A 22,684-nucleotide genomic window follows, 5' to 3' on the forward strand; every position below is an offset into this window, starting at 1 on the left:
TGATAAGGTATGACAGGTTTTCGGGTATTGTTACACTACTGTAGCAATCAATGCCTAGTATTTGTCCATCTACAATGGTAATTCGAGGTCCATCAACATGCTGACTTACAAGACGAGCTCACAAGTTAAGACACTCAACCATCTTTCCATTCTCCCTTCACCTTTTCTTCTACTCCACCTTGTTCATTCACAATGAACTTTTTTGGATCGTTAATAAATAAATCGAAAAGGGAACACAATCAAAAGGTCACAGCCCGCAGCTCTTGAATATGCTGGGATGAAGTGCGCAACACGCACCACAGTTACGTAATAGTCCTCTTAAGCAAATAGACAAGTCATGAGTAGTTATGGAGAAGCCTACTTGTGTTGTAACCCTTCTTGTATCTTTCACAAGAGAGATAAGGATTGAAGGATAAGATTAGATTTTTTTAAAAAAAAAAATTAAGGCATAAATTTGTTTTAAGATGCAAAGTTATTATATGCAATTAACCGAACTTACCAACACAAGTACATATGGAAATAACAAGTGACATCAAGGATCCTTGGAGAGTGGGAATATGAGTCTTTAGCCAGGAGACAAGGTTATTGAGATTATTATTTACTAAGATGGAAAAGCATCACTGCCACTAACCCATGGCATATTTCTGGGTCCATGATCTTGCGGTCAATTCATACTTGGCTCTATCAGTCTTGTAAATGTGGGCAATCTCAGGAACAAGAGGATCATCGGGGTTGGGGTCTGTTAGAAGTGAGCATATCGACAGTAACACCTGCATTTTGAATTTGGATGACCAATTGACTTGTAAGATCTCTGTGTGAGTACATTCTACCTAATCCACCCTCAGATGTACTAACTGAACACTAATTGTATTGTTCCAATTTTACTGGATGTCTCCAAAGAGACAGTTAAAGATGCACAAATTTATTCCAAAATTTGGCTCCAGGATTAAAGGATGAAATAAAAAAACTGCAAAATAACATATGATGTTACCTTAGATAATGTCAAAGCAGGGCTCCACTGATCCTTGAGGATGTCAAGGCAGATGCTACCATTGCTGTTAATATTTGGATGATAAACTTTGGTGCGAAAAGAGACCTACAAGATCAATTTGCTTTTGAGATATCATTCAAAAAAGAACCATATGCCTAGTTAGGATGGAATAAGTTTTTTCAAAAGGATAAACACACCGCAGATGTATCTATGATTGTTGTAGCTCTCGATCTGATAATGAGACTAGTTTTTTTTTCAAAGAAGAAAAAAAAATAGCGAGCAAGAGCCCACCAATATATTCATATATCGGGCAGGTACAAGAGATCAACGTTAAAGACAGATCAAGCAGCAGAAACATAGGCATCTAATAGAAGCATCAGAAAAACGAGATGGTAATGGGACAAATATATAACAAAAAAAGTTTAGAATACGCTTGTTAGCACGACTACAAAATGACAAGGCAAGAACCAACAGCTTTTAACTTGAAAGAGTAGAACAATTAATTAAAACTGCAATTTATAGAAATAAGATTCAACATGGCAGCAACCATAAATTGGCGAATAGTGCAGATCGATAAGAACCCATTCCTTGATTATAAAAACCATGACACATAAATGTACATATCCTGCAAAGCACAACAAGGTGTACTTTTGTACAATTATAACCTACCAAACACCAAAGCAGCAAACATCTAATACTGACAATTGAATCTATTATGGGTTATTATATTGATCTTGTATGTGAGGTACTAAGAAAACTTGTATTCACGAAAGATTGTATATAACAAGAAATTAGATTCATAAGAAATTGAACTGAACACGAGCTTTGATCATGCCAAATTAGGAAATTCTCTAAAGGCAGTTGTTTGTTACCTTAGGTGGCTTGAATGGGTAGTCAGGTGGAAAGTGAATATTCACTAAAAACACACCACCTGCGAAGGGGCTATCAACAGGTCCCATAATCGTTGCTTGCCAGTGGAACATGTCATCGCCAGCAGGTCCTATAAATGTCAATGAGCAACAACAAAGGGATGAAATGAACATGCATGAATTGATACACTTGTGCATGTGCATGAATTTTATTTCAGTATGTAGTGTGGACAATTTTAACGCTAGTTACCGTTATCCGTTTGGCTTTAACATAGATACAATAAACAACTTATGAAGTCAAACAAAACAAACAACTATTCCAGAACAAAATCAAGGTGATGTATATAACAGGTAGTGGTCCATCTAGATCTCATAAACAATCAGGATTGACCTAATTGTACAAAAGGAAGCAAATGCAATGGAAGCATTTTTAACGTGACCAGTGAAAGGTTAGAAGGGTAACATGTACATAAACTAATAGGTATATAACATGTAGTGGTCCATCTGGACCTCATAAACAATCAGGATAGTGACCTAATTGTACGAAAGGGAGCAAATGCAATGGAAACATTTTTATTTAACGTGACCAGTGAAAGGTTAGAAGGATAACATGTACATAAGCTAATAGGTTATTCTGCTGAAATGAATATAATGCTAAATACAGAACATGAGCACAATACTAATGAAACAAATAAAATCCATTATCTTATATCACTAGAATGGATACGAATGCCACAACATATCAAGTCCACATATTTAAATTGCATAGACACTAATCCAATGTTTACCAAAAACTGATTGTGAATGAAAAAGGCCCATGTCTGAATGAAAAACGTAGAGACTGGTGTTAGGTCCTAAAAACCAATGTAAAACACTGCCAAAAACCTAACGGACATGTATCTTGACGTTATCCATCAAAAGGAAGGGTACTCAAATCCAAACGATTAACACTTGTGTGAATGTAACCAGAGTTCTACATGTGAACCGTAATGTATCATATGATACGAATTGTGAATAATATAATTCTCAATATCCTTAACTTCTGAGACAGAAAATCCTTATTTGTGTAATGTTCAAACAAATACATCAATTTATGAAATTTCTCTAATACGAAAAATCAAGAGCAAATAAAAAAATGCAGCCAAGCAATAAGAACATAATGTAAACTAATCATAAAATCATAAACTGTATAGAGTTTAAAAAAGTAGAATTTACCTGCACTGCAGGACACGGGCGGATCCTTCTCTAAGTCCTTCAACTCCTTCAGTATCCTCTTGGAAGCCATGAACAAGCAAACAATATTCTGAACGGCGATCAACCATGAAAACATTCACAACTTATTAGATTATGGATACCCATCTGCAAAATACGAAATCAAACTGAAATCTCAAGCAACGAACAAAAAATACATCGACCGGAAATGGATCGATCACTCGCAGTCAAAACCAACAAACTCGGTTGATCATCAAAACGCAGAGATCCAAGACGATGTGGAAAAGGGAATAAATGATTGCACACAAACAAACAGCAAAGCGGAACAGCCATCGCGCAATGAACGAACAAAAGGGAAAGGGATCCAGCTTACCTCGCTAGGGTTTCTTCGATGATATGGTTGTTTTCGGTTACCGAAAGGCGAGGGGAAGCCGCTGCATTTATAGAGGAAGGCCCATTTGCGACACGTGATTCGCACCTGCGGCCGCGGATCAAGTTACGATGCAGTAGGAATTTATTAAGAATTTCATAATTAAACACTAACTTATTTTTAAAATTTTATTTTTCATTACTCGTTCGCTAATTTCCAATTTTAAATGTCTAATGTACTAATTAGTTTTAGTCTATTCTCTACTTTTCTTTTCTACGAGTATATTTGAAATTACTTTTAAATATAATTTTGCATTGAACAATATCCTACTTTTAAGACAATTTTAATCTTGACTTACAAAGTTATTTTTTTTAAAAAAAAATAAGGTTCAATTAATTATATTTTAAACCTGTAGAAACTGATTTTTAAAGTTATTGTATAATTGTTAATGTTTAATTACTAAAAATATGGAGAAATCATTATTTTGTCAACTTATTGAGCTGAGCGAATGAAGAGAAGCTCCATATCTGAAAGCACAAAATAGTTAGGGAAGTAGTTAGGGAAGGAGCATTCAAGGAAAGAACACAATTTCTGATCTGAACTGTCACCCTTACTTTTGTATTCTTTGAGATAAAATTAACCAGTACACTATCTCTGTCAAATCTTGATCTATCAATGCACACAAATTTTCCTCTTATTTGGTTTCTCTAATAAATTTAGAGCTTATGGAATTCGCAACAACTGCAATGCAACCAGTGTTTCCTCCAGATCATGATGTCGTTCAGCGTTCGGGACTGTCAAAGCACCAGAAAGATGGCCTGACTTGCAATTTATCAACTTAGTCAAAAGAAAAGAATGAACAGAAAGTGATCCACAACAAGTACTCCGATAATTCAATCAACTTGTAGGTCGGTTATCGTTTTGCTGAAACTTTCTAGCAGGGAAAATATTTCATGTGAGAATGGATGAGATCTGTCCCCTGAAATAAATATATGAACTTTGTTGTGCAACTCAATCCAACTGTAACCAGGCTGTTTCACCACCATGTTCTTATCCATCAGTTTCCTTATCTCAGTGGCATTGCTCCACTTCCCTTCATCTGCATGCATGTTGTGCAACAACACATATGGTGCAGAGCTCTCGGGTTCAATCTCCACCAAAGCCTCTGCAGCTACTCGAGCCAATGCAACATTATTGTGAACTCTACAAGCACCAAGCAATGCACCCCAAACAGCTTTATCAGGCTTCACTGTCATGTTATGTATTACCTCCATCGCGTCCTCAAGCTGGCCATAGCGACCTATGAGATCGACAAGTGAAGCATAATGCTCAACTCTGGGGATGATACCGAAATCCCTGGCCATTGAGTCAAATTGTCTCCGTCCTTCATTCACTAGTCCTGAATGGCCACAAGCATTGAGGACAGAAATGAAGGTTATGTGAGTAGGCTTAATGCTCATCAGTTTCATTCTTTCAAAATGCTCAAGAGCTTCTCTTGCCTGTCCATGCTGCGCATATCCTGCAATCATAGCATTCCAACTGATTACATCCCTTTCCTTCCCCATGCCATCGAAGATGGTTTTGGCGTGCATCAGATTACCGCACCGGGAATACATCGTAACAAGGGCATTGTTAATCGGAATGTCTGGACGTATTGTCTTCGTAATCAGCTGATGCACCTGGAGTCCAAGGAGAAGCATGGCAAGGCCAGCAGAAGCACTGAGCACTGATGAAAGTGTATGTCGGTCAGGCCTCTCACCAGCAGCACACATACTAGCAAACAACCAGAATGCTGCATGATAGTCTCCATTCTGCTCATATCCGGCTATCATCGTGTTCCAGGAGACGATGCTCTTCTGTGGCATTCTATCAAAAAATTCCCTTGCACGATCGACCTGGCCTGTCTGCGTGAATCCGCATATCATTGAGTTCCATGTCCATGCATCAGGATTGAACATTTCTTCGAACAGAGCTTTGGCTTTTTCCATGGATGAGTGACGAACATAGGCAGCAATCATAGTGTTCCATGATATCAAGTCTCTCTTGGGCATTTCATCGAACAGTATCCGGGCAGCTGGAAGATCATTGGTCTTCGCATAGCCCATGATCATAGAATTCCATGATACAATATTCCTCTCAAATCTCACTCCTTCGTGTGACATTGTTGTATCTCCAACAACTTTTGAACAAGGAATTGAATCAAACAATCTCCTTGCTTCATTGACCCTTCCCCGTTGTGCATAACCAGCTATCAAAGTGTTGTACGAGTCGATCAAGCCATCAATCTCGGCTACTTTTCTTCGATTTCCAAGCAGCCATTCTTCTGCTTCTTCCAATCTGTTATTCCGAATGAAGCCCGAAACTAACGAATTCAAGGAAGCGGAATTTCGAACGGGCATTCTGTCGAACAGCTCCACTGCCCTTTTGACATCACCAACACCAAGAAATCCGTTGATCACCGAGTTCCATGTGACGACATTGGCGTCGGGCATTCTTCCAAACAGATGCATGGCTTCTCCCATCCTGCCGTTCCGAGCGTAGCCAGTGATCATAGTATTCCACGAGACGATGTCCCTGGCCGGAATCCGGTCGAAGATGCGGCGAGCCTCCTCGAGCTCTCCCAAATCACTGGACAGCGCGTAGCCAGCAAGGATAGAGTTCCAGGAGACGACGTCCCTAGCGGGCATTTCATCGAACAGCCTCCGGGCCTCAGAGAGTTCACGGTGACGTACGTAGCCGCCGATCATGGAATTCCAGGTGACAACGTTGTGGTGGCCAGGGAGGGAGTCGAAGAGCCGCCGGGCCTCGCAGAGGCGGCCGCTCCGGATCAGATGAGCGAGAGCCTTGTTCAGACTCCGCGGAGGTTCGAGGGGAGGAGTGACCACGCAGAGAGGACGGCGAGGAGCTTGGCATGCGCCGGCGCTGCGAGCGGCTGACGATGCCAACCTTCTCATGCGGCCTGACCTCCTCCAATTACGATCGCCATCAAGGCGTTCGACAGAATGCCCAGGTTAAGAAAAACGGGTGCTTGGTTGGATGGAATGGGATGGGAGTGAGTAATGGGAAGAAATGAAAAATTAGTATTTGATTTAGAAAATTGGTAGTGGATCTTTCGGATTTAATCCCTCACAAGTGAGTAAACTGGTGCATTCCTATTTCCCGCTCTCATTCCACACCCTACGATCCCAAACTTAAATCCATCATTGTTCAATTTAATCACTCGACTGGCATAACTTTTCTATGATTAAAGATCCGTTAGCATTGAAAAGAGGATTTAGGGGATGTTGCGTGTTGCCATGTAGGGTTCGGGATTTAATATTTAGGAATTATGATATAGCATTTAGGTTAAAGGAAGTTAAAAAAATTATATACATGTGAAGGAAGATAGCACTGCATTCATCGACGAGGACTTAGTGTTATTTAAAAAAAAAAAAAAGCATTACTTAACCTAAATAATATACGACTTTTTATCCGGGAGTGATCATATTTTTTTTTTATTTATCAAAATAAAACACTCTAATTTTAAAATTATCAAAAACGATGTTATTCTTTTTTTTATCCTTCTCCTCAACCTCCTAAATCTCATGTTATTTTTTAATACATAAATTTAATATAAAAAAATATCAGGTCTACACTAGATTTAATATTGGACCATATCAAACTTAGCGTGGGCCTGATATTTTTCATATTAGACCCAACATGCATAATATGTGAAAATATTAGGCCTAGTGTCGGTCTGATATAGATAAAATCAGACTCATGCTGAGCCTGATATTGGACCATATCAGATCCAGAGTAGACTTGATATGAGAAAATATCAAACACACCAATGATGAGCCTAATATGGTAAGTGGAGAGAATGCATTGTAAAACGACGAGAGAGAGGATTTAGGAGGTTGGCGGGAGGGGTAGGAAGGGAATAACACAATTTTTTATATATTTTTTTTTGGTAGTTTTAAAATTAAGATGCTCTTTTGGATAAAATAAAAACACGTGACTGCTCTTTTTGGTAAAAAATTGAATAATATATCATAAATCTTAAAAAAATTCAAATAAATACTAAAAGTGTGTTTGATTTAAGTTATCATAAATTGCTATTATTATTAGTAGTAGTAGTAGTAGAAGAAGTGGGTATAATATATAAATAACCAAATTCAAATAATATTTTCAGTTGTATTCTTATTTTTTAAAAAAAAATTGAGATATTTTTATTAAGGGAATAGTAAGAACTAATTAATTAAAATTTTAATTACAAAAATCAAGTAACAAAAAATAGCAGTTTTGTCCCTCATGCACGTGTGCTCGTTGCCGCTAGACCCCACGGGTCATCCGAGATGGTAAGTGATGGTATACTTATCATATGAGGTCGTGGGGTTGAATCGTAGGGCTGTCAAGGGGTAAATTTCCGGACCTTGTGCAACTCATCCTACCACCACTTACCCTTTCGGCTGTCGTGATTTACCTTCTTCGTGATGACCTGGGGTCGGATGCGATGGGTGTGCTGGGGTGAACGATTTCACCTTTTGTGACATGTGCTCGTTGCCGCTATCGTTACCTCAGTTGGCATCATTCTCGCTTGACAATCGATCGTACCACTACTAATGCTGGATGGTCGGTGAGCCGCCTGCCACATTCGGCGAGCCTTCCGCACGAAGGAACAACGATGACGTTGAGCCGACACCGCCCTCCCTACTCGCTTGACAACCAACCACCGTTGCTTGTGCTCAATGACCAACTACAACTGGATTCCCATTAAAACCTCTGAAGGAATCGCATTCCAGGTCGCAACCCCAGTTTGCTAACATGTTAGGCATTTAGAATCACTCATTACCTTGTTGATAATTTTGAATAGATAAGCAAGATGGTTAATAACCTTGAATCAAACGCACTCTAAACGCTCAAGATGCTCAAAATCCATTGTAAAATTTGCCCTCGTCCCGATTGGATTTCAAACCATGATACTTTGTATATCCACCTAAAGCCTTGCTATTGCACCGTGTCATAGATAAGCAAGGTGGTTAATCCTTAGCGGCCATCCTCTGGTTCAGCCACCGAATAAATCCAAAAATATTCGTGATAATTCGCCCATCAACGGCCAAAAAACCATTATAAAATCTGGCATCGGCTTTCTATGACTATATTGAACAAGATGTGAATGCTGAATGGCAACATGAAACCACGGAATATTTATGGTGTTACAGGCTCATAGTCGTTTACATTCTCCTAATCAAATCATACATTTTACAATATAAAAATTCATGTACAATAATTTATTTTTTTATTTTGAAAAAAACAATCAACCCCTTCTATAAGAATAAGCACTGTGAGATATGCCTTCAGAGGCCATTCCACGCAGCAAGAACCTCCTTAAACACTTCAGCTATCAGTTCTCTATCAGCATTCTGCATAAAGACATTGATGTCTTCAGTAATCTCATAGATCTTTCCAAAGTTCACAAGATATCTCAAGCAGCTGCTCTTCAGCCTAGGCAAGTGGTGGAGGTGGGCAACTTGGAGCCTCTCGAGCACGTTGCTGGCATCAATGTCATCCGCGAGGCTTTCTTCGCACAACTCCTTCAGGTCAGATACGTCGTACTTGTCGGCGGCTCGTAGGAGCGCTATGCGATTGACAAGGAATTCATCGGACTGGAAATTGCCATAAATGTAGTTGACGAAGGCCTGGCAAGCGGCGAACGGCATGTCAAAGATGTCGATGGTGGAAAGTCCTTTCTCTTTGAGGTCGTGAGCAAACATGCTGCGAAAAACAGGAGATCTTGTAGCCAGGACAGCTCTGTGTGCACCAATGCTGCCGTCAGCGAGATTATCAGTGACATTGATCCTGATGTCTGTGTGGACACCATGAATTAGCATCCTCCTAAACGAGTCGAGGGTGGTCGCGGCCCCTCTGTGCTTGTCAGCCTGATGGCCAGTCCAGATGGATGTAGGATCACCACCCTGAAACACAAGAAGAAAAATCAGGAAATGATAATTGTTTCAGAGAGCACCATTTTGTGATCCTTCTGCAAACTTCTTAAACACCCAGAAAATTGCTTGAAGCCTCAATATCTTTAGGTCACATTGTAGTAGTTAGAGAAAGATTAGAGTTATCATTAGATGATGAATCTGCTTACTGATGGAGCTACAATCTTTAGATCAAGGAATTCAACGTCGATGATGAATCTGCCAGTTTGTAACATATCAATAACCCACACAAAGTCGTCATTGTTCTTCAACTGTTTGTCAGAAATTCCTGGACATAAATGTTATATGTGTTAGCATCCATCTCAAACTTGTGATTATCTAAGTAGAAACTCTCTATCTTTTGCTAAGAAACAAAATGAATCGCCTTGTTGGAAAACTCAGCTCTGTTTCCAAACTTGTGATGATCTAAGTGGAAACTCTTATCTTTTGCTAAGAAACAAAATGAATCGTCAATTTGACAAACTCAGACCTGGATGGATAAAGGTTTGGCGATTTGGAACAGATGGAAACACAATCTTGATGTTGAAGGAGGCAATAGGTGGATTTTCTCTTGTGAAGCTAGAATCCTCAGGGTACAGTTTGACATAGAGTTGCTTGCTCTTCTCGACTGCGAGATACCTGTTTTTCGTAATCCAAGCATGGGCTTGGTTGGTTAGATTTTGTAAAATTACAGGGAAAATGAAAAAAAAAAAATCCAAACTAGAAAGAAGCATAATTTACTGCATGTACAGATAAAGTTTATTGGTTAAATATAACTCCATAAACAAAAACAGAATTATAAGAAACAGTAGAGGATCATACTCTAGTGCAGACCTGAGTATAAACTATAACAATGCAAGCATAAAATTTGTACTTATGCTCATTTACCAAAATGAGTCTCAGATCGAGTTCAGTTGAAAGACGCATAGGTTAACCTGGGATTTCGATACAAGTTGGACAAAGGAGGATAAGACGGGGTGGCGACTAAAGCACAATCAAGGAACAACAAGATGAAGATAGAGACGTTTAGCAAACCAAATTTGAAGTTTGATATTCAATTCACGTTATGAGGAACATTAGAGATTCAAACCCCCAATGCATACCTAAGAATAAAACTTACAAAACTAATTCAATGCAAGCATAATTCACTAGGAACAAGATGAAGATAGAGATATCCTGCATTAACAAATGTGCACTTCGATATCCAATGAAGGAGAAACTTTTAGCAAATTGAATCATAGATCGATTTCAATTGAGAACGCATAGGTTAATTGGGGATTTCGATACTATCTGGAGAGATGAGAAAAAAATGGAGATTTTGATACCAGTTCCAGAGGCCGAGCTTGAAGAGGTCGGACCTGCGATAAGAGAAAGTGGAAAGGGAATCGATCCTCCATTGCGCGAGCCGCGTTGTGCTCTCCACCCGGTACGCTCGATCGCTCATCCTCGTTGGTCCTGCCGCGATCGCTGCTGCGGTGACCTCTCCGTGGCATCAGGAAACTCCGCCACCGCTCCGCCTTCTGCTCTTCCGCCTCTCTGCCTCCTCCGATCCCCTCTCCTCATGAACGCGGCAGTGCCCTACAAAACTGCCCCTGTCAAAATCTAGAAATAGGCAAAGGGGCGAAGAAACGAGGCGTCTCTTTTGCGGAATCCAGCAAGGGCAATCGCCTCTCTGCCATTGAAGAAGCATTGGCAAAGGAGAGGGAGCGCCAGGAAGGCGACCCTTTCATGGGCTTCCAAATAATTTAGTGACATATGTTTCCAACACACGACGAAATCTATCAAATCTTCCAGCAAGATCCAGCTCGGAAACAAGTTTTTTTCCCAACCGTCCGATCAGTCGATCGCCTCCGTCTCAGCTCCGAGCGGTGAATCACCTGTCTCGTCTCATTCACCATTCTTAATATGATCATGTAAATTGTATTCAGGTAGATGGCACCCCACAAGGAACTTACTTTTAAAACTAATAAAAACGACTAAACGAGACACTTTTTTGTAAATGGTTAACACGAGATAGGCGATTGCACATCTTCTGCTTTATTAGAATACCACTTTTAAATTTCTTTTAGCCATGTATTCAGCCGGGTATATAGTTTTCGCTAATATCCCACGTGGCTGGATGCGGATGGATTGAAAAAAATATTTAAAATTTAAAATTTAAAATGAAAATTAAAAAAACTTTTTGATAGGCTTTTGAACATGATTAACTTTAGGCAGAGGTCATAATCACCTAAGGTCTCAATTTTTATTAGGACTCATTATTTTTATGTATTAAATACATATTAATATATATATTTTTAAAGAGAATAGGAACAAATAATTTCCACATGATAAAAAGTTATACCATTTCATTCTTTAAAAATTAGGATCATTATTTCTAATATATTAAATATATTTTTATAAGACAATATAAAAGACTAGAGCTCACTTGATTAAATATTTATAAGGTCTATCTATCATAGCTTCGAATTTAATATAATTCAATGAATAGAGTCATAAAAGATTTTTTTTATAAATTAAATTTATTTTTAATTATGGATGTTATTTTATAAAATCTAATATATTTCTCTTCTATATCTCTTAATTATAACCTACTCTCATTACATTTTCACTTGGTGGTGATGCTTTCTACTTTAATTAATAAGAATATGATTTAGACAATGTAAAATGAAAATACTAATTTTTTTTTTAAGTTCCTACTCTTCCCCTTTTCCAACTCTCCCTTTCTGTGCTTCTCTTGCTCATTGAAATTGGAGAAGAGAAACCACAACTAACACTAACACCGATACTCCTTGCTTGATTAAATTCAAATATTAATGTATTCATGCATATTATTTCTGATCAAAATAGAATATTTTATTATTTTTCTAGGAATAAAGAGTTAGATATCTCTACCATTCCACTTCCTTGATATACATTAAATTTAACTTTTATTTAGATATATTTATAGTTGATCCGGTTGTAAGAACAGGGGACCCCCGTCCGGTGGGGTCAACGCCACGTGGAAGTCAAAGTGGCAGGTGGCCGGCCGGAGAGGGGTGGGTTCGACCGGCCGGGCGGCCGGTCGGTGTCTAGTTGATTAAAGGCGTCTCGTCGAAAGTCAGGGTTCCGGCGCTCAGCGGACAAGATCGCAGGGCCGATCGGACTGCACGTTCGACCAAAGCCATCAGGTAGCATACTGCGAAGTCGCCACAAAGCACGTGATTGAGAATCGCCCTAAGTAAACTGCCATATACGTCCGGCCGAATGTCGTGGAAGCTGGCCGGCCGGACGATCTCCAGGGAGTAAGGGCAAAAGGACAAGTGACATCTTTTTCTGACAGCGGGTATGTTCTACATGTAGACCATACTCCAAATCTTATGACAGGGGGTTCCACTGTCCCATCGAGGACATGCTTGGACTGTAGCATTAGGGGTCAGGTAAGCTCACTGACAAGCCCTTACTGGGGTATGGGCCGCAGACACGTGTACACCTCGGTATGTGTACACTCGCTTCTCCGCGGCCCTATATAAAGGCCCTCATCCTTCGCCGAAGGTACGCATTCTAATATTTGAAGAGCCACTTTTTCATTGCTTGCTTGCCTGACTTGAGCTTCGGAGGGTCGTCGCCGGGAACCCCTTCCCGGCCCGACTTTTGTGCAGGCTCGCCGGAGATTCGTGCGACCAGACGGAGGCCTACGTCATCGACTAGGAGAGTGCCACGTGCCCAGCGTCCATTGGTTCAGCGATTCGGACAGGATCAATTTGGCGCCATCTGTGGGAAACGCTCCTGCATCCGAACGGAAACAATGGACGAGGCTGGACGACAACACACGGTGACGCTTTCCACGGAGGAACACGATGCTCTGATCGAGTTGAGGGCCGCCAAGCTTGTGGAGCAAAAACAGAAAGCAGCAGCCGAGCGGCCGGAGCAGCAAGCAACGTCCGCGTCTGGTGGCCGAGCGGAAGCACCTCAGGCCACCGTAGCATTCCATAGGGCCCTATTCCGCACGCCTGAAGTCGCAGCAGCTAACAGAGATCGGGGATCATCATCGGATGAAATGCCAAGACGAGATGGCAGAAAAGGAGAAGCCCCTCGAGCGGACACATCGCCCGAGCGGATCAACCGCCAATTTTCAGAGGCTATTCTACGAGACCCTCTGCCCAAACACTATGTGCCTCCGACGATCGGCGAATACAATGGGACCACCGATCCGGATGATCATCTGGGTAAGTTCGATAATACTGCCACTCTCCATCAATTCACAGATGGAGTGAAGTGTCGAGTTTTTCTTACCAGCCTCTCGGGATCGGCTCAACGGTGGTTTCGGAGGCTGCCGGATGGATCCATCACCAGCTTCAAAGACTTCCGAACGGCCTTCCTCCACCACTTCACCAGCAGTCGACGCTACCAGAAGACTAGCGTAAGCCTGTTCGCCATCAAGCAAGAAGCTCGCGAGTCGCTACGAGCCTATATCCAGCGGTTCAACAGGGTGGCCATGGATATCCCCACGGCCACCTCGGAAACCATGATGAATGCCTTCAAACAAGGCCTTGTGGACGGGGATTTCTTCCGCTCGCTCGTTCGGAAGCCGCCCCGAGACTACGACCATATGCTACACCGAGCCAACGAGTACATCAACGTAGAGGAAGCCCAAGCAGCCCGGAAAAAAGAAGCCCCAACTGAGCGGGTTCCTCCTGCCGAGCGGAAGCCGCACGCTGCTCATCCACCTAGAGGGCCGAGGGTCGAAGCAATCCGCTCCCCCCATGCCAGGTCTAACGTGCAAGAGGTAGCTGCTGCCCGACCCAAGCCAAAGAAGAAATGGACCCCGATGTTCTGCTCCTTCCACCGAACGGATACGCACAACACAAGGGATTGTCGAAGTCTTCCCTTGATTGCTCATCCAGTTCCCCGGAATGGTGGTCGACGATCTCCCTCATCCGATAGGCAACAGAGAACTCATGAAGCCGATCGGACGCAAGTTGATAGGCGACAGCAACAGACTCCCGATCGGCATCGATCCCCGAGGCGGGAGAAGCGGCGAATGTCTAGAGAACGGTCTCGACCGTCCGCTCGGGAAGAAGAAAATAGAAGTAATACTTCCCGAGGAGAGATCAACATCATAGCTGGTGGTCCGACCGGAGGAGATTCCAACCGAGCAAGCAAAGCGAGCGTTCGGCAGCTCCAAATCCATGCAGTAGGCTGCAGCCAACAGCGGGCAAGCGGACCCGAAATCAGTTTCGGGCCCGGGGACTTGGAAGGAGTCGAAGTGCCCCACGACGACGCTCTGCTCATCAAAGCGGTAATAGCCAACTACACTATTCACCGCATATTTATTGACACAGGAAGCTCGGTCAACATCATATTTAAAAAGGCGTTCGATCAACTACAAATTGACCGAGCCGAGCTGTTGCCCATGACAACCCCCCCTCTACGGGTTCACGGGCAATGAAGTCCTGCCGGTCGGACAAGTCCAGCTGGCTATCTCTCTTGGAGAGGAGCCGCTTAGGAGGACGAGGACAGCAAACTTCGTGGTGGTCGATTCGCCCTCATCATACAACGTCATTTTGGGACGACCGGCGCTCAGCGAGTTCCGAGCGGCCGTCTCCACCTTCCACCAGAAGATCAAGTTCCCCGTGGATGATAAAGTGGGAGAAGTACGGGGAGATCAACTGGCAGCTCGACGATGCTACATCGAGATGGTCCGAGCAGAAGCCAATTCCGCTCGGAAGACGCCCCAGATCGAGGTAAACGCCATCACTGAAAAGCCTCCCTCTTTAGTTTACGAAGAAAAAGAGGAAGTGCAGATACACCCGACCCGATCGGGGGCCACGACCTTCCTCGCGTCCGATCTGGAGGCGAATTAGAAAGAGGAGGTGATCCAATGTCTCCGAAGAAACCATGATGTCTTCGTCTGGTCGACACAGGAGCTGCCCGGAATTTCACCAAGTATAGCACAGCATGAGCTCCACGTCCGACCGGACGCTCGGCCAGTAAAGCAAAGAAAAAGGGACTTCAGCGCCGAGCAGAATGTCATCATCCGGGCGGAAGTTGAGAAGCTTCTGGAGGCCGACCATATACGCGAGGTGCAGTTCCCGAGCTGGTTGGCTAACGTAGTATTAGTCTCTAAGCCAAGCAATAAGTGGAGAGTGTGCATAGATTTTCGGGATCTCAACAAAGCTTGCCCGAAAGATTTTTATCCTCTGCCCCGGATAGATCAGCTGGTGAACTCTACGGCCGGCTGCGAATTGATATGTATGCTTGACGCTTACCAAGGCTATCATCAAGTGTCGCTCGCTCGGGAAGATCAAGAAAAAGTTAGCTTCGTTACAGCCGACGACACCTATTGCTATAAGGTGATGCCGTTCGGATTGAAGAACGCGAGAGCCACGTATCAACGCTTGATGAACAAAGTGTTCAAAGAGCAGATCGGGCGGAATCTAGAAGTATACGTGGACGACATTCTCATCAAATCCGTCCGAGCGGCCGACCTCTTGGACGACATGAAGGAGACTTTCCGAATACTGAGGAGGTATGGCGTTAAACTAAATCCCCAGAAGTGTCTGTTCGGAGCAAAAGGAGGACGCTTCTTAGGTTACATAGTGACCGAGCGGGGTATTGAAGCAAATCCCAGCAAGGTGAAAGCTCTACAAGACATGCCGCCTCCAAGAAATCTGAGGGAAGTGCAGCGTTTGACCGGTCGGATAACTGCCCTGTCTAGGTTCATCTCCAAAATCGTCGACCGGAGCCTGCCTTTCTTCAAAATCTTGCGCAAAGCCGCCAAGTTTCAATGGGACGAAGAATGCGATCGGGCATTCGAAGATCTGAAGACATATTTGAATTCTCTCCCGATACTAGCCAAGCCAGCTGTAGGTGAGCAGCTTTGTATTTACTTATCTTCAACTGAGCAAGCAGTCGGCTCGGCACTAGTGAGAGCGAGCAGAGAAGAACCTGTATATTTTCTGAGCCATATTTTAAAAGATGCTGAATCTCGCTACACTGGGCTCGAGAAGTTGGCCTTCGCTCTGGTCCTCGCCGCTCGGCGCCTTCGACCATATTTCTTGGCTCATACCATCATCGTCCGTACGAATAGTCCTCTGGGAAGAGTTCTGTTGAATCCAGAAGCGTCCGGACGGCTCATCAAATGGACTATAGAATTGAGCGAATTCGACATTCAATACCAGCCTCGTTCGGCGATTAAAGCGAAAGTCTTAGCGAATTTTGTAACTGAGGTGCAGAATCCAGAGCCGGAAGCTATGTGGAGAATATATGTGGACGGATCGTCCACTCGGCTTGGAAGCGATATTGGTGTATTATTGCTATCTCCCCAAGAAGAGAAGATGCATCTATCCGTCCGGCTTGATTATAGAGCCACGAATAATGAGGCAGAGTATGAAGCCCTTATAGCCGGCTTACAGGCCGCCCGGCATGTTGGAGCCGGTCGGGTAACGCTCCATTCGGATTCGCAATTGGCCGCTCAGCAGCTTTCTGGCACCTTTGAAATTAACAACGCTCGGCTCAAACTCTACGCAGAAGCCTTTGAAAAACTCAAAGCCGACTTCAGAGAGGTTATTATCCAAAAGATACCCCGAGCAGAGAATCAAGCGGCCGATGAGTTAGCCAAACTCGCGAGCTCAATAACGTCGGTCGCCATCCAACAGCCAATTGAACAAGTATCTTTGGTGGCGCACGTCGACCGGATGGAGGGCCTCGCGTTTCCGAGCGACTGGAGGACACCCATCATGGAGTTTCTCCGCTCGGGAGCTACATCGTCCGATCGGGATGAAGCCCAGTTGCTAAGGAGGAGAGCCGGCCGGTTCACACTCATCGGCGATCAACTCTACAAGAAGGCTTTCTCCCGCCCACTTTTGAAATGCGTAAGTTCGGAAGATGCGGCATACATCCTTCAAGAAGTGCATCAAGGATCATGCGGAGGGCATCCGGGCGGACGATCATTAGCTAAGAAGATCCCGCTGGCCGAATACTTCTGGTCAACCTTACAAGCAGACGCCGCTCGGACCGTTTCGACGTGTCTGTCTTGCCAGAAGTACCACAACTTCTCCCACCGACCGGCGGAAGAGTTGAAAGCAGCTACTGTATCCTGTCCCTTCGACCAATGGGGAATGAATATTGTGGGTCCATTCCCTATGGCGACCGGGCAGCGGAAATTTTTACTAGTGGCAGTCGATTATTTTTCCAATTGGGTGGAAGCCGAGCCGCTAGCCAAGATCACCGAGCAGATGGTCAAGAAGTTTATCTGGCAGAACATCATCTGTCGGTTCGGCATCCCTCGTCGACTTATTTCCGACAACGGGCGGCAGTTCACAGGAAAATTGCTCGAAGATTGGTGCAAAAGCTTCGGCATTGAGCAACACTTCACGTCCGTGGCATATCCCCAAAGCAATGGTCAAGCCGAAGTAGCCAATCGAGAAATTCTTCGTATTTTGCGCGCTCGGCTCGATCATATGGGAGGAAGCTGGGTGGATGAGGTGTCAGGCGCCTTATGGGCCATCCGAACGACCCCGAAGGAAGGAACTGGCGTCACGCCCTTCCATTTGGTGTATGGCGGCAAAGCGGTTATTCCTGTCGAAGTTGGAGTTGAGTCCTCTCAGATCCAAAATTATGATAAGGACAACCTCGAGCGGAGGAACATGGAGCTGGATTTGGTCGAGGAAGAAAGAGCAAAGGCATCTGTCCGGCTGATGGCATATCGTCAAAGAATGAAGCAAAATTACAACAGGCGCGTAATCCCCAGATCATTCCAGGTCGACGACCTTGTCTGGTAGAAAGTCAAGCAGGTCGGCGACGTTGGCAAGCTTGAAGCTCCTTGGGCGGGCCCTTTCAAGGTTATTGAAAAGCTTCACTCGGGCTCTTACTATTTGGAGGATGAAGACGGACGGCAGCTTGATCGACCGTGGAGCGCGAATCATCTCCAGCCTTATAAAGCTGGGTGAAAGGTGCATTGATGTAATTCATTTCTGTATATTTTGGTCGCCCCTGTCCTTGAAATGCAGGAAGCATAAATGGTTTAAAGGATGGCTGGTGGTTTCGCCGAACGACAGTATTAAAGTTAGCCATAAAAAGACCGTCGAGCTCCGACGTTAAAAATCGAGAGACGAGCCGGCGTCTATAAGCCCGCCGAGCGGAAGTCCGTCGAGCTCCGACGTTAAAAATCGAGAGACGAGCTTGCGTCTATAAACCCGCCGAGCGGAAGACCGTCGAACTCCGACGTTAAAAATCGAGAGACGAGCCGGCGTCTATAAACCCGCCGAGCGGAAGACCGTCGAGCTCCGACGTTAAATATCGAGAGACGAGCCAGCGTATATAAATATTCCGAGCGGAATAGAGCCATAAAAAGGACGGCAAGTAGCCCGAGGCACGCGATTTCGATACTGTTCGACCGTCTCTACGCTACGATTGGCCCAGTATCCAAAGGTACTTGGCATTTTGTAAACGATCTCTACTATCAAAGAGGAACAGGGTACATTTCGCCGAGCGGGGAGATCACGATGATTACTTTGTGAAAATCCCTTTGGGGGAGCACGAGAAGTAATAATGGGCGAGCGGATAAACACACATTTCGGTTATGTAAAAAGATAGCAAATACGATGGAAACATTGCATTAAGGTTAAAACTTTAGGCCGAGCGACCTAATTACAAAAAGGATCATATCCAGTCGAGTGGCCAAATTACAGAAACTACTCAATATAATCATAAAGGGTCTTGGGGATGTTATCCAAAAGCGCCATCTGATCGCCGACCGGAATAGTAGTGGACTCCAGGAGAAGACCCTTAGACTTCAGATATGTCAGGGTGGCGGTCATAGCCAAGTCGAAGGCTGTGTACATCTGCTCGCAGATTTTCTCCGAGAATGCAGGCGAGCGGATGTAGCCCTGTCTTAGAGCAGCAACCCGACTCGGCTCGGTCTCTTGGTACTCTTTGAAGGCTAATTGAGCTGCAGCGAGGGATTCTTGCAAAGTGGTCAGCTCGTCCTTATGCTTGGTGGCGTCGGCCGAGCGGCTCATCTTCTCTTGGTCAAGCTGCTCCATCAACTCCTTGACCTTCAACTCCAGGCCTCGAGCCTCCACATTCTTCGTCTCCAAGTCGGAAATGGTCGTATTCTTCCGAGTGGTGGCCAGGGTAAATTTTTGCTCAAACGACTTGACCTGCCGCTCGAGCTCGGCCAGATGATGAGCCCGGTCGGCTGTTTTCTTCTGTTCGGCCGCCAACATATCTTGTGTCTTCTTAAGCTCCTTCTGCAGCTCGGAGTAAGACGGGCCTTGAGAGCCGGACGGACCGCACGCCGCCTTCAGTTGCCTTAACTCCTCATCCACCATGGCTAAACGATTAGAGACTGCAATATCCTCCACCCATCTCTGGCAAAAGAAAATTAGAGTTATTAGTGGCCGATCGGAAACAATGTGTACAAAACTTCGAAGAAAGCGAACTTACCCCCGTGGCCTCCTGCATGTGGCTATTGGCCAAGTTCCGGAGGGGAATCAGCGCGATGCGCGCCCGAGCATCGGCCCACATCTCCGCTAGGGGCCCTTTCAAGGTAGTGGTGTGCTCGGGAGCGGTTGGCCGGTCGGCCTCTGGCAGCAGTTCTTCAGTCGGGAGATGAAGAGTGACTCGTACGGTGCGGCCATGACCGTGGGTCGTCCGACCGGCGGTCGGAAGGGGATCAGAAGCCGGCGCAGAAAACTGAGAATGAATGGTTGAGCGTTGGACTGAGTGAAGAGCGGGCGGAAGGGTGCTAACCGGAGTAGCCTCAATTGGAACAGCCGGCTCGTCCCATTCGGAAGGCGTCCGGTCGGACGAAATGGCTTCGACCTCTGGCGCCTTGCCCCGAGCCGTCGCAGTGACCCGCTCGGATGGTTGGACCGCGGAGGTAGCCGACCGCAGGGGAGTCTCCACTCGGCGTCTCTTTGGTAGAGGTTGCTCCTCCTCCCGAGCGGAACCTTCCTCGGGGACAGTTGGTTCCCCAGTGGCGGTGGCTCCGCTGGCCACATTTTGTTGAGAAGCTGGAGCGGCCGACTCAGCCTGAGTCCCACTTTCCCCTTCATGGGATCCGACCGGCTGGATACCCAGCATTTCCATTTCTTTGGCCGCCGCGGCTTCGAGCGTCGCCGCCTTTCTCTTCAAAACGTCGGCCATTACCGAATCCATGACGATGTCCGCTGTAAAGGAAAGAAGAGAAATCAGTTAGCAATCAAAACAAAGGACCAAGTAAAATGCTTACCAAAGTCGCTCGGAAGGGGAGTCCGCATTGGACTCAGGCCGAAGATGTACATCACCCCTTCGTGAAGAAGCTTATTGATGTCAAGCCGCAGACCGGCTAGCATATTTGCCGCATAGAGGTAGTCCGGTCGGGTCTTGAATTTCTTCAGCTCGGGAGTGGGGGGCAATTTGACCTGCCACTTGGTCGGGAAGTTGGCCTGATCGGACATACGGATGTAGAAAAAATAATCCTTCCAATGTTTATTGGAAGTGCGTAGTTTGTTGAAGAAGACTAAGCCGGGCCGAGCTTGGAACATGAAAGTGCCCGGCTCGGCTTGCTTGGGGTAATAGAAATAAAAGAAGACCTCCGGTCGGAGGGGGATGTTGTGAATCTTGAACAAAATAACAACACCGCAGAGGAGACGAAAGGTGTTGGGTACCAGACTGCCGAGCGGCACACCGAAAAAATTACAAACATCTATGATGAAAGGATGTACGGGGAAACGTAGACCGGCAGTAAACTGGTCGCGGAAGACACAGAAAGCTCCGCGCGGCGGCCTGTGCGGCCGAGCGGAAGGACCGGCTAAAAGAAGTTCAAAATCTTCGGGGATTTCGAAATTGTCTGTCAGAATATCAAAATCGCACTGGTCGAATCGGGACTGCATGGTGGTGTACCATGGGCCGAGGGACTGTTCTTCGGGATGGGAAGAGCTAGCCTTGAGTCGATCGGAAGGAGTCAAAAAGGCAAAAAGGCAGGAGAAAAACAACAGCCAACGAAAAGAGGTTTCAAGGATTGGAACTAGGGAAAGAAATGCGGATGAGACACCGGAAATGAGGAAGAAAAGTTATAAAGCCTTACAGAGAGGAAAGGGATCAAGGAAGAGGCGCCGGAGAGCGTCGGAGAACAGAAACGGTATCGCCGGAGCTCCAAGCGCTGGGGGCAGGGGTTGAAATCGCGGAGGCAAATGAGAGAAAGAAGGAAAGGAAGGATTTATAGGGTGGAGGTCGGGCGGCCTCCACCGTTGGATCCAGGTCACGGGAAACAAAGCATGCATCGTGCCGTCCATTTCGAATCGCTTCGATCACATCAAAGCACCATGCCACCGCCGCCGTACGATGATGGCAGTACGCCACGTGGCATTCGACCATTCGAAGCATTTAATGAACGCATGCTCAGCCTTAATGTCGAAGATTGGCGCAACACACGAGGAGACCCGATGAATGCCATTGTTGATTTACTTTTAAGGCCATTTAGGCGGTAGGCCGATCGGAGGATACTAGCACGGAGGAGCCGCCCGACTAGCAATCGCCTCCTTCGACTAGACTTGAAGGGGAGGCAAGTGATCCGGTTGTAAGAACAGGGGACCCCCGTCCGGTGGGGTCAACGCCACGTGGAAGTCAAAGTGGCAGGTGGCCGGCCGGAGAGGGGTGGGTTCGACCGGCCGAGCGGCCGGGCGGTGTCTAGTTGATTAAAGGCGTCTCGTCGAAAGTCAGGGTTCCGACGCTCAGCGGACAAGATCGCAGGGCCGATCGGACTGCATGCTCGGCCAAAGCCATCAGGTAGCATACTGCGAAGTCGCCACAAAGCACGTGATTGAGAATCGCCCTAAGTAAACCGCCGTATACGTCCGGGCGGATGTCGTGGAAGCTGGCCGGCCGGACGATCTCCAGGGAGTAAGGGCAAAAGGACAAGTGACATCTTTTTCTGACAGCGGGTATGTTCTACATGTAGACCATACTCCAAATCTTATGACAGGGGGTTCCATTGTCCCATCGAGGACATGCTTGGACTGTAGCAGTAGGGGTCAGGTAAGCTCACTGACAAGCCCTTATTGGGGTATGGGCCGCAGACACGTGTACACCTCGGTATGTGTACACTCGCTTCTCCGCGGCCCTATATAAAGACCCTCATCCTTCGCCGGAGGTACGCATTCTAATATTTGGAGAGCCACTTTTTCATTGCTTGCTTACCTGACTTGAGCGTCGGAGGTTCGTCGCCGGGAACCCCTTCCTGGCCCGACTTTTGTGCAGGCTCGCCGGAGATTCGTGCGACCAGATGGAGGCCTACGTCATCGACTAGGAGAGC

The 22,684-nt window shown here is 45.4% G+C and overlaps 3 protein-coding genes across 5 annotated transcripts; all 3 read right to left on the reverse strand.

Moving 5' to 3' along the window:
- Window positions 1-441: 441 nt before the first annotated feature.
- LOC122036867 (ubiquitin-conjugating enzyme E2-17 kDa-like) lies at window positions 442-3,554 on the reverse strand. 2 transcript variants are annotated; one of them, XM_042596299.1, is made up of 5 exons: window positions 3,446-3,554; window positions 3,076-3,163; window positions 1,864-1,991; window positions 992-1,096; window positions 442-770 (listed from the first exon to the last, which is right to left on the reverse strand). In XM_042596299.1, exons 2-5 carry the CDS (start codon window positions 3,143-3,145, stop codon window positions 627-629), a joined length of 447 nt encoding a protein of 148 aa, XP_042452233.1. In that variant the 5' UTR covers window positions 3,146-3,163; window positions 3,446-3,554; the 3' UTR covers window positions 442-626. The 2 variants fall into 2 exon arrangements, with proteins under 2 accessions (XP_042452233.1, XP_042452232.1); XM_042596298.1 differs by having other exon boundaries at window positions 3,076-3,219; window positions 3,446-3,487.
- A 488-nt stretch (window positions 3,555-4,042) lies between these two features.
- LOC122036887 (pentatricopeptide repeat-containing protein At1g62260, mitochondrial-like) lies at window positions 4,043-6,661 on the reverse strand. Its single transcript, XM_042596320.1, has one exon. The coding sequence runs from the start codon at window positions 6,394-6,396 to the stop codon at window positions 4,336-4,338; it is 2,061 nt and encodes a 686-aa protein (XP_042452254.1). The 5' UTR covers window positions 6,397-6,661; the 3' UTR covers window positions 4,043-4,335.
- A 1,938-nt stretch (window positions 6,662-8,599) lies between these two features.
- LOC122036895 (BTB/POZ domain-containing protein At1g55760-like) lies at window positions 8,600-11,173 on the reverse strand. Of its 2 annotated transcripts, none has more exons than XM_042596329.1 (4): window positions 10,761-11,173; window positions 9,893-10,041; window positions 9,573-9,691; window positions 8,600-9,396 (listed from the first exon to the last, which is right to left on the reverse strand). In XM_042596329.1, the coding sequence occupies exons 1-4, from the start codon at window positions 10,844-10,846 to the stop codon at window positions 8,779-8,781; spliced, it is 972 nt and encodes a 323-aa protein (XP_042452263.1). In that variant the 5' UTR covers window positions 10,847-11,173; the 3' UTR covers window positions 8,600-8,778. The 2 variants fall into 2 exon arrangements, with proteins under 2 accessions (XP_042452263.1, XP_042452262.1); XM_042596328.1 differs by having other exon boundaries at window positions 8,601-9,396; window positions 10,728-11,172.
- Window positions 11,174-22,684: the final 11,511 nt, after the last annotated feature.

This window comes from Zingiber officinale, unplaced genomic scaffold (genome assembly GCF_018446385.1).
Source record: "Zingiber officinale cultivar Zhangliang unplaced genomic scaffold, Zo_v1.1 ctg222, whole genome shotgun sequence".
In the NCBI taxonomy this organism is placed as follows: Eukaryota; Viridiplantae; Streptophyta; class Magnoliopsida; order Zingiberales; family Zingiberaceae; genus Zingiber; species Zingiber officinale.

Excerpts from the sequence above, each read along its gene's own strand:
- LOC122036887 (XM_042596320.1), bottom strand. The coding sequence starts at position 6,396 with ATGAGAAGGTTGGCATCGTCAGCCGCTCGCAGCGCCGGCGCATGCCAA.
- LOC122036895 (XM_042596328.1), bottom strand. The coding sequence starts at position 10,846 with ATGAGCGATCGAGCGTACCGGGTGGAGAGCACAACGCGGCTCGCGCAA. Across the intron at positions 10,042-10,727 it reads AAGCTCGGCCTCTGGAACTG|GTATCTCGCAGTCGAGAAGA; the intron begins GTATCAAAATCT and ends TACGAAAAACAG. Across the intron at positions 9,397-9,572 it reads TAAAGATTGTAGCTCCATCA|GGTGGTGATCCTACATCCAT; the intron begins GTAAGCAGATTC and ends CTTGTGTTTCAG.
- LOC122036867 (XM_042596298.1), bottom strand. The coding sequence starts at position 3,190 with ATGTTTTCATGGTTGATCGCCGTTCAGAATATTGTTTGCTTGTTCATG. Across the intron at positions 1,992-3,075 it reads GCCCGTGTCCTGCAGTGCAG|GACCTGCTGGCGATGACATG; the intron begins GTAAATTCTACT and ends TGACATTTATAG. Across the intron at positions 771-991 it reads CTGCTTTGACATTATCTAAG|GTGTTACTGTCGATATGCTC; the intron begins GTAACATCATAT and ends TTCAAAATGCAG.